The sequence below is a fragment of the Eumetopias jubatus genome, unplaced genomic scaffold (genome assembly GCF_037043125.1).
Source record: "Eumetopias jubatus isolate StellerSeaLion01/CBP00866 unplaced genomic scaffold, mEumJub1_p1.0 scaffold_10, whole genome shotgun sequence".
In the NCBI taxonomy this organism is placed as follows: domain Eukaryota; kingdom Metazoa; phylum Chordata; class Mammalia; order Carnivora; family Otariidae; genus Eumetopias; species Eumetopias jubatus.
Window position 1 is genome coordinate 97,912,928 of NW_028274816.1, and position 12,340 is coordinate 97,925,267.

General features: G+C 48.9%; 1 protein-coding gene across 1 annotated transcript in view; it reads right to left on the reverse strand.

Annotated features, from left to right (window-relative positions):
* The window catches only part of MAPT (microtubule associated protein tau), a 96,559-nt gene that overhangs the window by 38,157 nt on the left and 46,062 nt on the right, over positions 1 to 12,340 (reverse strand). Inside the window, exons 2-3 of the mRNA XM_088028213.1 lie at positions 6,595 to 6,753; positions 2,423 to 2,509 (exon numbers count right to left, since the gene is read on the reverse strand). Coding sequence (XP_087884339.1) covers positions 2,423 to 2,509; positions 6,595 to 6,736 — 229 coding nt within the window. The 5' untranslated portion in view covers positions 6,737 to 6,753. The remainder of the gene's footprint in view (positions 1 to 2,422; positions 2,510 to 6,594; positions 6,754 to 12,340) is intronic.

The window sequence follows — 12,340 nt, forward strand, 5'->3', positions numbered from 1 at the left end:
GGCCAAGCCCCTCACCTTACTTCTAGTGTGGGAGCAGGCACGGGCGGGGAGGCAGGAGGGGACTTAGCGGCATGCAAAAAGCAACACCACAAAGCAGGGCCCAGAGCCATGCTCTTGCCTGATGTCTCTGCAGGAAGCACATTCATATCCTGGGCTTGGTGGCACCGGCTCATGAGACGCCCAGGCCATCTGCTGGGGACAGCCCCCATGTCAACACTGCAGCAAAAGAAAACTGCTGGGTGTGGGCCCGGGTGCTTTTAAAGAAGAAATGTTGAAAATCAGATCATCTCTGTGAGGCTTTGAGCAAGACCTTTGTTCTCTGGGTCTCAGTTTCCTCATCTGCGAAATGAGAGTATCACTGCCAGGTGACCAGCAAGTGCTCTCCCAACTCCAAGCCCCCTGTTCCCTGAGCCCATGACTGATGGTTGGAAGTACAGACTCCCCTGGGGGGCAACGAACAGGCTGGTCCTGTCCAGAACTGGGTGCTTGACAACAGGCCTACAGATGGTCCACCTTCAGAGCAGAGGCCAGAGGTAAAAACCCACCACCAGGAATGGCTGTCAGCCTCTCATCAGGGTGAACCCTTCCAAATCAGCAGTCCTCCCCGAGCACTGCCCTGGCACCCTCCCAGGCTGTTCCAGGCAGACATAAGGAGTTGTCAGCTTTGAAAGCTTTCCAAGAGTCTGAGTCAGTTTAGTCAAATGGAACCCATTTTAATTATGGTCGTCTCGGGAGTAGGCTGAGCAGCCTGGCAAAGCCCACCCCCAGCAGGGTCCCCTTCCTCATGGGGCGAGAGTGGAAGCTCTTGGGGCTCACACATGTACAGGATCCAGAGTGCAGCAAGACTTGGCTGGAAGATTCTTCCAGAATAATGTTGATGGGAGCACTGAAAACCTTGATTTGGGAGGCTGCCATGAAGTCTGGCGTTAGGCTCTGAGGATCTTCACAGGGCAGTAGCAACTTGCAAAACTGTCCTAAAAAGATCAGCGGGAAATGTCTTGCATCACCAGCTCTAAGAAGAGCAAAGAGCACTAGGCCTGGGTATTCTCCTTACTAGGCTGAGCACCACAGGGGAAGGGCCACGCCCACTTTCTCCCCCATAGATGCACCCTTATGCCAAGCAACTGGCAGGCACTTGACAGTCGCTTTGTGAATTCATTCAAAAGTGGACACTTGTGGAGATGCTGGGCCAGGTTCTCATCCTGTGACAGCCTCCAAAGTCATGGGCAGGGCCAGGAGAAGTGCTGAGAAGCCTCCTGGGGGATGGATGGAAAGACGGAAGGGCAGATACCACAGACTGGTTACTCAAAAGCCATCCCCAATGCCCCTCTCCCTTGATTTCTCTGACTAATGAGTCAGAAAGCAAAATGTTCCATGTTCCAGCCTCCCGCTTGCAGCCAGGGAGGCCATGAGACTCAGCTCTGGCCACTGAGACGTAAGTGGGAATCAGCTAGCTGGGGCTTGTTGGAAAACTCTTGCTTTCCTAATAAAAAGGAAACACATTTGGTTTCAGGGCCCTTTTGGCCACTTTCTTCTTGCTCTGAAAGCAGATGTCATACTTGGAAGTGCCACAGCCATCTTGTCACCATGAAGCAACAATCCAACTATTCAGGATGGCAGCAGATAAAGACAGAAGAGCGCTGATGACCCTGGGGACCTGCTGCCCCTCAGACGTCTTATTATGTGAGACACAGAAACCTCTTCATACATATGCCGCAGCCAGTTGTGTTTCCCATGATCTGAAATCAAATGCAGTCTCAACAGACATAGATGGGAAGAGCAGGTAGTCAAAATCGGCACCAAGGAGCTCTTCAGGAAATACATGAGGAGCTTTATAATAACCTAGACACCAAACGTCTAGAGAGGACAGGTTAGGAGATGTGCTGGAATGAACAGCCTGGCCAAGGTCCGGAGGCCCAGACCAAGCCTAGAGCCCAAGAAATGAAGGATACTAAATCAGACCAGTCCCAACATGTGAGCTTGGAGATGTGCACTGAGCCAGCCCCTTCCACAGCCCAAAGGCTGCTCTGGGGCCTGCGACTCCTGAGAGAAGAGCAAGGTGGGTGGGGGCTTCTGAGGGAGTGTGGGGAGGGACGATCGACATGGAGCAGGGGCTCTGTGGAGCCGTGCTCAGGCCCCACGTTGCCACAGATCCTGACCTCTGCAAATGCGGCCACCTCAAAGCCCACACACGACAAAGGTGCCCAAACTTGGCCCTGGCGAGCAAGGCATCAAAGCAGGGCTTGGCTTCTGGGGCCTGAGCCTGTCCTGCGACGCCCTGAACAAGCATGTCTCTCAGCCAGAGGGAGAGGCGGCAGCCACCGCAGCCAGGAAGGGGGGCACGCAGGGCTGAAAGCATGGCTAAGCGCAGGCTGGAGGCGTGGAGCGGCTGTCTGAATGAAGCAATGACAGGAGGGCCCACCTTCGGCGGTCGGCGTGCTCTTAGCATCAGAGGTTTCAGAGCCCGGTTCCTCAGATCCATCATCAGCGGGGGTCTGCAGGGGAGATTCTGGAACATACACAATGAGCCCCTCAGAACGGCGGCCTCTCCCCACCCCTCCTTTCGGCTTCAGGAGGAAATGGGGAGCAGTGTCTTTCAGACCTGAAAATCCCCCAGCTGTGGAACCCAGATGGATGGGACGTGGCCACATGATAAATTCACCAAGGGGACCGATCCCACCCCCACCCCAACACAACTGCATCCCCACATCAGGGTCATCAGGCAAAGATGCTCATTCCCGGGCGAGAAGAGAAACTGCCTTTTAATCAGCTGGTGGCTTCAAAGGAGGCAAGGGCTCTTATATTGACAAAAGGGAGGCCGATACTACAAAGCCAAGCCATAAATAAGCCTGCTGCTGTGTCTTTCCTGACGGAGAGGTTCATAGGAGATCACTACCACTCGTCGATGACAAGTAGATGCCTGGAAAAACACTCAGATCCAACTCCTTCCTCTGAAAAGGAATGGGCTCAGGGCAGACACCGTGCCTTGTAACTGGACTTCTGGCTGTGTGTCTGGATTTGACTCAGTTCCTTTCATAGAAAGATCTCCCAAGTACTGACCGACAGAACTGGAGTCACACCAGAAATGTCAGCCATGGTTACCTACAAGACAACTGTCCTTTCAGAATCCGGAGCCAAGGAGGCTCTGGTGGGCTCCAGGAAAGCCACTCCACCTGGGGTGGGGGCAGCCTTGGAGACATTTTCAGGGCAGGGTCTGGGGGTGGGGGTGGGTTTGTGCATGAAGAAGAACCCCAAAATGAGAAAAGGCAAGTGGTGTTCAACTGCACTGGGAGATCAGACACCATTGCTAAAATGCCGGCACTGGGTACCCAGCCCTGGGGGCGACCATGTGGCCAAAAGAAGGGCTCATTCTAAACCAACTTCCAGCAGCCACACAGCAGCCTGAGCCGGGGGCTTGCAAAAACCTGCCAACTGCCTTAAGAAGGCTTTGGACACATGGTAAGGAAGCATCTGCAGACTGTCTGCTGGGTCTTGTCATTACTAATCAGCCTTGACTGTCCGAGTACAGAAGCATAAGGCACGAGAGTGCCCCAAGCACGCTTGTCCCAGAATAGCCCCTCCCCGGCTCGGTCCCGAGCCTGCCATCCTCACCACTTCCATTAACCTTGTTAAATTTCTTGGAGGGAGGGAAAGAAGGAGGAAGAAGCCTCTTCTGAATGTCTTATCTGGAAGGTCGAAGAAGTTATGCCACTCACACCTTTTAATTCCTTAGGGTGCGTTAATTCTATCAGTTAACCCCCTGTCCCCTCTCCCACCTGGCAGCTCTTGGCTGTATCGGAGCCTTGTCCAACTGGGAGCCTCCATGTAAATACTCTTCGTTCTAGTATTTTATACGTGGTTTCTTGTCATTATTCAAGATAGTCAGTCACTTATCTAAAACGTTGCTAGTAAAGTGACACCTTCTTGCCAAGTCATACCGCTCACTCCCCGTATAAAAATAACTCATTTTAAATCCTTAAGAAACAAGAATAAATTTGATGAGAACTATGGAATCTCTTTATCACTTGCTTTCTTGGGAAGTATATTCTTTGGGTAAGCAAACTTTATACAAATGTTTTCCTTTCATAGCAGTGACAAAAAGTTAGCAACTTAAATTTTGCATATATATATATATATGTTTTAGCATAAATCTCCTGATCATGTTTTATGTTAAAGAACTGAGTGGTTTTAGGAAGCATACGTGAGACAATTGTGAGACACAAAAGAACTTGGTAAACTTGTTCTAACCTTACAAATTGAATTTCATTTCTCCTCCAAAAAGTAGGAATGGTAAAAACCACCTTTTCTCCTAGACATTTTTTTAATGAAATTTTTATTTGAGAGCAGTTTTAGATTTACAGAAAAATTGCAAAGATACTCTAGAGAATATACCCCACATCCAGCTTCCCCAATTATTAACATCCTACATTGTTACAGTACATTCTTTGCAACATTGTATATATTTTAAATTTAATATATAACCCAGCCTGCTCTAAATAGAGCGTCACTGGCACAATGCACACGGGGCAGAATTCAGTACGTGGTGATTCCAAGTTGGATTCCACCCACGAGGGGTTCCCAGGGCACCTGGTTGAGGGACAAGGGACAAAACAGATGACAAGGAGCTGAGCAGCCCTTCTGATACGGCAGCACCACCTAGCAGCCCGTGACTCAGAGAGGGAATTCCCCTTGTCATCTGTCAACCAGGGAAAGTGACACCTGCCCTTAGCACTTACTGTGAGCACTGCCTGAGACATTGATGGCGAAGGCCTTTGCGATCCTAGAGTTCTACAAAAATGTCTGAATTACCATTTTAAGGAAGTTCCCTCATAAGCAAGGTGGCCACAGACTTCATTACCCAAATCAGGACACCTGAGTGTGGAAGCAGCGATGGCCATCAGGACATAGAACAGACTTGCCCGGGGATGTGTGGACTCAGGTCCTCAGAGGAAGGAGCTCTTAGGGCCCCAGTCAGGGGGTCAGGGAGTCAGGGAACGAGGCAAACTCTGGCCCCCACCCCAAGCTGCCTCAGCCAGTGAGGGCTGTGGGGAGAAAGCCGGGGTGCCACACTAACCTTTGGAATCGAGTCCTGGGAGCCACCACCCTTCTCATTCTACACGCCTGGGGTCAGGGTGGAGAGAGAAAAGGGGAAGGGGCTGTAGAGGGAGGAGGTGGGGGGGAGACAGCAGGAGAAAGAACAAGGTGGGAAGAGAAAGAGGGAAGGAGGAAACAGAGAACGGAGAACGTGGGAGAGGAGGAGACAGTGCGGGACAAAGGGAGAAAGGGAGCAAACAAGACCGAAAGGAGAAAGCAGATTTCTGCACTGCCCTCCCTGGGAGCCACCCCTTAGCAGCTCTGGCTGGAGCCGGGCTATGGTGGAGAGAGGTCAGAATGCACATTGTTTTGCCCCCCATTTGGAGCCTGACATGAGGAGGGCAGGTCTGGCCGCCTGGGACACTTGGCTGGCAGGGGTATTTCCCCCCACTCCCCTCCCCCAGCACCTGGGGCTGGGAGGCCCCGAGAAGGCCACAGGGCAGCCCCTGAGCTCCCCAGGATAGCATACCCACACTTCCTTCACCTCCTCCAGCCAGGAGCCCACTTGTCTGACCCCCGGGTTCCTCGGACTCCTACATTCTCTGCTTAAACAGAGAGACAGAAGTCACCTTTGGAACCAGGCCCCCGAGAAGTCCTGCAAGTGGGGATTATTGCTCCTCACGCTTCCCCAACCCAGGGGACCTGCTGGTGACCCCACCTCCTGCAGGGAACCCTCCCGGACAGATGAACCCAGAAGAGGACCCCTTCCACCTCGGAGCTCTGCCACTTCCAGCCACTCCTCCGTACCTCAGGCTGCAAAGTGTTTTTATTACTTTTAGCATTAACAGAGAACAAACAGCAGTCTGTTTGCTATTTTGTCTCCTTAGAAATGGGTCTGGAGGGCAGGGACGGAATCCTTACACTAGGGCCGCTTGGAGCTGCAGGCAAGGGCGCAGAGGACGGCATCCGAAGCAGGAGAGAGGGCATAGTGGTCTCCAGGGGCCTCCCCAGACCCGTGGTCAGTGAAATGAAACACATGTGTTTGGTAGGGGAGAGGAGGGGGCCAAGACAATTTGGCCCAAAGACTGTATTATAGACTATTTCGAGGTTTTGAGGATGCAGTTTGTTAGTGTAGGTACAGCAGGAATCCCAGAGCTGACCGACTCTTGCTGAAACAGGGCCCAGACAGGCTCGTAAGGAGGACACACAAATAACGTCCAAAGCCGAGGATTCTGAATGTTAATGCATGCGGCTGGTTTAAAGATTAATCAGTGTGGCTAAAGACTGAAGTGAGCACCCTGTATTCATCGGACTGACAAACCCCCTGCCATCTTTGTCACGCTGCCATCCACACATGTGTCAAACTCTCCTTTGGAGAGGTAGTCTCAAAGAGCCTCACATTTTGAGTTCTCCTGGCCCTTTCAAATTAAGAGGCTTCACTCTGTTGACAATCCAACAGAAGGATTTAAAATTCCTTTTAAAATCTCCATGCGCACCCCTCCGGCCAGTCCTTCCCAGAGCAAGCGCTTGAGCCTGCTGTGTGTGTGGCCATGCACTCACCTTTCAGGCCATGGTCCGCGTCCCCTTCATGGTCTTGCAGTAGGGTGTAGCCCCCCTGAGAGGGGAGATCCTTCCTCTCCCCCATCCCGTACGCCCCAGCATGATCTTCCGTCACGGTGAACTCCGGGCGGGGCTCAGCCATCCTGGGTCAAGGCCCACCTGGGGAAGGGAGATGGGGAGGATGAGCAGGACATGCTGAGCAGAGGGACCTGCACGCTTGGGGGGTGGGGTCGGGGCGGGGAGAGAAGTGCCACCTCCCCAGGGGGTCGTAGAAGACAACGCTCCGCCTCCCCATCCCCTCCCCATGGGATGCCCAACCTCATCCCATGTGCGCTGTTTACCTGTATGGGCACTTTTTAAAAAAGATTTTATTCATTTGACAGAGAGAGACACAGCGAGAGAGGGAACACAAGCAGGGGGAATGGGGGAGGGAGAAGCAGGCTTCCCAGGCTTCCTGCCAAAGCAGGGAGCCCGATGCGGGGCTCGATCCCAGGGTCCTGGGATCATGACCTGAGCCGAAGGCAGACGCTTAATGACTTGAGCCACCCAAGCACCCCTGTATGGGCACTTTTAATTCACCTGTATCACATCCGGTCCTACTCAAAACCACCAGGTGGGCAGGTCCAGCGGGCCTGACTTGTTAAGCCCAGCACTCTTTCCACTTCATTAAAATATAAATGCCGCTGACTAGTAGCTTGATTTTTTAAAAATTTTTTAATGGAAAGGGTAAGACCAAATAGGAGAGGGAAGACACCAGCAGGCAAGGAAAACGAAGCACAGAGAAGTAACCATGATCTTTCCATCACAAGACAACAGTGAAGCAAAACTGACTCTTGACCCAAATGTCCTGAATCCCCCTAGGTCTGAATGGAATGGCCCCTACTGGAGGTCAGGGCTGGGCCTCCACTCACCTCAGGGGCCCCCACCAGGCCCCTCAGGCATGCATTCCAAGGTTGGGGCTCAGAAATCCTGAACAGCTGAAGAGTAACATGCATACCTCCCCCTGGAGCCCCAGCCGGACCCGCTGCTCCAGCTCCATAGAACCCACCAGAAATGGTCATTTGCTCATACTCTGTCCTCATCTTTATTGAGAATATTTAGTTCATGATTTTAAAAGTAACTCCTAACTTTGAATTTCTGCACATCTGAGAATGCCATTTTGCTCTGGTCCATTCATGCCACTTTGGGTTATTCTATTATTTTCATTTTTTATCTCTGCAGTTTGAGTCCTCTGTCTTTTACTTTGTTATCTTCCTTTTAAAGATTTTATTTTTAAGCAATCTCTACCCCCAATGCGGGGCTCGAACTCACGACCCCAAGGTCAAGAGTCACATTCTCTACTGACTGAGCCAGCCAGGTGCCCCAACACCTTCCTTTTAAATTACTCATCTCATATTATTTATTTTCTACTTTATATTTATTTTTACTCTTATCTCTGAAACTCTCCTGTTTTGTTTGTTCCTACTTCCTCTCTTTACCCTTCTGTAATTTTTGGTCTTGATTTTTATTTCTAACCCTTTAAAAATCTCAGCTCTGTCTTGATTTATTTTACATGTATTCACTTGATTTATTACATAGTTACATAAGTATACATAATAAATACACACATGTAAATGTAAGTATATGTAAGTAAGTATATATAATAAACACGTGTTGACTTATTTTACATGTATTTATTTATATCTTTATAGTGTTTTGTTACTTTTACTTTTACTTTTTGCCCCAGATTCATGTCAGCTTTTCATTTAATTAATATTTTAACTTGAGATAATTTTAGACTTACAGACTTACAAATAATTTTAGACTTAGTAAAAGTAGCCCAGAGGATCATTTTATTATTTCTAACCTTTTGAAATCCCTTTCAAATATATTTGCCTATGTTATCCTTCTATCTTTCTGACTTTTTACATTGAGCTTGTTTTCTTTTAATCTTTCCTTCTTAAAATTGCAACTTTTATAATTTTTCATAATTTTAATCTAAATTTAGTCTTTATTTTCATTTTTAAAATGTGTGCTGCCGGGCGCCTGGGTGGCTCAGTTGGTTAAGCGAATGCCTTCGGCTCAGGTCATGATCCTGGAGTCCCGGGATCGAGTCCCGCATCGGGCTCCCTGCTCAGCGGGGGGTCTGCTTCTCCCTCTGACCCTCTTCCTTCTCTCGTGCTCTCTCTCATTCTCTCTCTCTCAAATAAATAAATAAAATCTTTAAAAAAATAAATAAAATGTGTACTGCCATTTCCCCTTCTTTAATTGCCTTCATTTATGTTCTTTCTTTTATTCTAATTGTTTGCCTTCTTTGCTTTAAATCTCTACTTTTCCTTTATAATTCGTTAATAGTTAGCCTCTTAGGTTTCTGTTTCCATTTCATGGAGTGTTTTCAGCTGCACCCAGGAGTGGCGGCGAGGGTGGGTTGCCAAGGGGAAAGCTGATAATACAAACTGGACAGGACAGAGGACTTTCTCCTTCCCCCTTCCACTGCATCTAGTGCTCTCGTTTCCACGATCAATTAATGACGTCTCCCAAGGGCAAGGCGTGGAGGGCACCCCTGATGTCATGCATTCTCTAAATGCATTACGAGTTACAGAATGCTCTAAAATCCACATCTCACCTCTGACAGATGTTGGGCAAGTCCCATAAAGGGTGGGCTACAAGGCGGGAGGGTCCACCTGGGGCAGACCCTTCCGTGATGCTTTCCTGACTGACACTGGTGGTGGGACAGACAGGCTTCTGGCACCATGTCTAAACCAACTGGCCACTGGCAGAATCATGTCCAGATTCGTTCCTCTCCCTTCTAGGGCAGGACATGCTGGGGTGGGTGTCTGAGCTCTCTTCTCTGTCCACAAAGTAGGGTAAGAAGCTAGTGAGAGCCACATGGCCTAGGAGGGTTTTAAGAAGGAGCTCAGCGGGGGCGCCTGGCTGGCTCAGTCAGTGGAGCGTGCGACTCTTGATCTCGGGGTTGTGAGTTTGAACCCCACGTTGGATATAAACATTACTTAAAAATAAAATCTTAAAAAAAAAAAAAAAGAATGAGTTCAGCAGGACCTCTGCTGTGTGGGTAGCCTGGCCCCACTTAGGTATTTACTGCCTATAGAGAAGGGGCCTCTTTTCATTCTGACTGAGGACCCTGTCCCTCAGGGAGCTCTTGGCAAAGGCATCCAAGATTGAGGTTCTTCAAATTTTTGACATCTCCCCAACGATGAGCAGGACTTTATTTTGGGCAGATCAGAGTCCGCATTCATCCTTCAAGGCTTAGGACTTGGTGGTGATATTCTTTACCCTTAGATATGCTAATGGTCTGTTGCCCTTAGCAAATCTCAAAACGTCAGAACCCCTCTTCTAAGAGGGACCCGTTCCATTATCTGAGAGAACTATTGCTCCCCACCCAGCTCTAGGAAGTAGCATCTTCCTTGCTGGTGGAGCCTCTCAGGGCGTCCCTGGTCACTGCCCAATGGCTCGTCCCCGAGACTGGTCCATGAGTCACTTCATCTGGCTGAGTCACCAGATGCCCCACCCTGGAGTGGTGGGATCACCCCAGAAGCTCAAGGCCTCGCAAGCTGGCTGGAGACACTACACCTGGCCCAGATGAGCCAGGCTAGCCAACTCAGGTTACCCTGTGCAAGCTGCAGCTCAAGATTCAGTGAATGCTAAGTTTAATGAGCTCTCTGTGGTTTTGTTCTTTAGATTTGATCAATTCCTTTCAATGAATGACCAAGTTTCCCCTCCTGGAACATGGTGGATGGAGGTGTACAAGTAAAAATCTCATTTACTGGTTTCCTCTTTTATAAAATGCCCGTTTATATCCTTTGCACCTCTGTTCAGATCTCAGTGCTCATTGTAATGACTTGAGTGAGCTCCTTACACATCAATAACATCAACCCTTTATCACATTTGTGGCAGGTAGTTTCTCCAGTCAGTCACCTTTATTTTGGTTCCTGACGGCTTCCGACCAGCAAGGCTTTTTTTAAAGATTTATTTATTTATTTGAGGGGGAAGGGGCAAAGGGAGAGGGAGAGAATCCTCAAGCTGACTTCTCACTGAGTGTAGAGCCTGACTCGGGGCTCGATCCCAGGACCCTGAGATCATGACCTGAGTCGAAACCAAGAGTCAGCTGCTGAACAGACTGAGCCGCCCAAGTGCCCCTGGCCAGCAAGTTTTAATAGTTGTAGAGTCACATCTATTTTCCTTTGTGATTTATTCTATTGCTATGGCACATAAAGATCATTGATATTCTCTTTTTTTAAAAGACGTTTACTTTTTTACTTTCTAAAGATTTTATTTACTCATTTGCAAGAGAGAGAGCACGTGAGGGGAAATGGCAGAGGGAAAAGGAGAAGCAGGCTCCCCGCGGAGCAGGGAGCCCGATGTGGGGCTCGATCCCAGGACCCTGGGATCACGACCTGAGCCGAAGGCAGATGCTTAACCAACGGAGCCACCCAGGCGCCCCTCATCAATAGTTTCTGCTACGTTTTCCGTGGTCTAATTCTTTACATGTGACTCATTAATTCATCTGGAATTTATTTAGGTGTATGACATGAGGTGAGAATCTAAACATTTCCTCCCAAATATAATAGTTAAACCAATGGCCCAGCCCTAGTCATAGAATCTGTCCTCTCGCCCAAGCAAATGAACCAGCTACTCTGCCCCATTTATCTGCCCATATTGGTGCTAAAGTTGCCCCCCACCCACACCCCCGAGTGAAACTTTGGATCTCAAGTCTTATTCTTTAGGTGGCCATGGACACTCTCATTTTCTTTTTCAAAACTATTGACCTTCTGGGGCGCCTGGGTGGCTCAGTCAGTTAAGCGTCTGCTTTCGGCTCAGGTCACGATCCCAGGGTCCTGGGATGGAGCCCCGCATCGGGCTCCTTGCTTGGTGGGGAGCCTGCTTCTCCCTCTCCCTCTGCTGCTCCCCCTGCTTGTGTGCTCTCTCAGATAAATAAATAAAATCTTAAAAAAAAAAAACTGTTTGACCTTCTTGCATGTTTTCTCTTGCAGATGTCCTTTAGAATATTTTTTCTCAAATTCTCAAAATTCCATTGGGATTTTGGCTGGAATTGTGTCATGTGCCAAGATGATAAAAATTGCTCTCTTCAGAATATTTAGTGTTCCTCTACATCAAAAACTAATGATGTAATATATGGTGATTAACATAACAATAAAAATGTAAAAAAACTAATGATATACTGTATGGTGATTAACATAACATAATAAAATTTTTTTAAAAAGTAAAAAGAAAAAAAGAATATTTAGTGTTCCTATTGCAAGAGCACAGTGTGTCTTCCCATTCATTCTGGTTCCTAAATCTCTCCGGGTGGAGGTGGGGAATGTAGGCCTGCACTTTCCTGGTGGGGAGATCACTCTTGATGTCTTGCCATCTTCTGTGCTGCCTTTGTGAGTGGGACCCTCACCCTCATCGTGCTGATGATTTATGAAGGGATCCGGGTTTCTGCAGTGGAGGTGATCAAGCTGCAGTTCCAATGCTGGGACTGGCCCAGAAGTGACAGGTTCCCCTTGAGGTCTCCGGGGAATAAACGCAGGAAACATTTTCTAGGCCTCTCTCTATCAGACAGATGTGATTCCTTAGCAGAAAATCTCTCACTCAAATGAGCTTGTGAAAAGAAGTTGGCAGAGTTCAGGAGGCTTTTGCAGAAGAATGCAGGGGTGGGAGGGGGCATTCTCTTTTCTCTACTCCTGAGGTCAGTTTCCCCCCATCCAGTGGTTGGTTGCTCATATTTTAAAATCACTGGTTT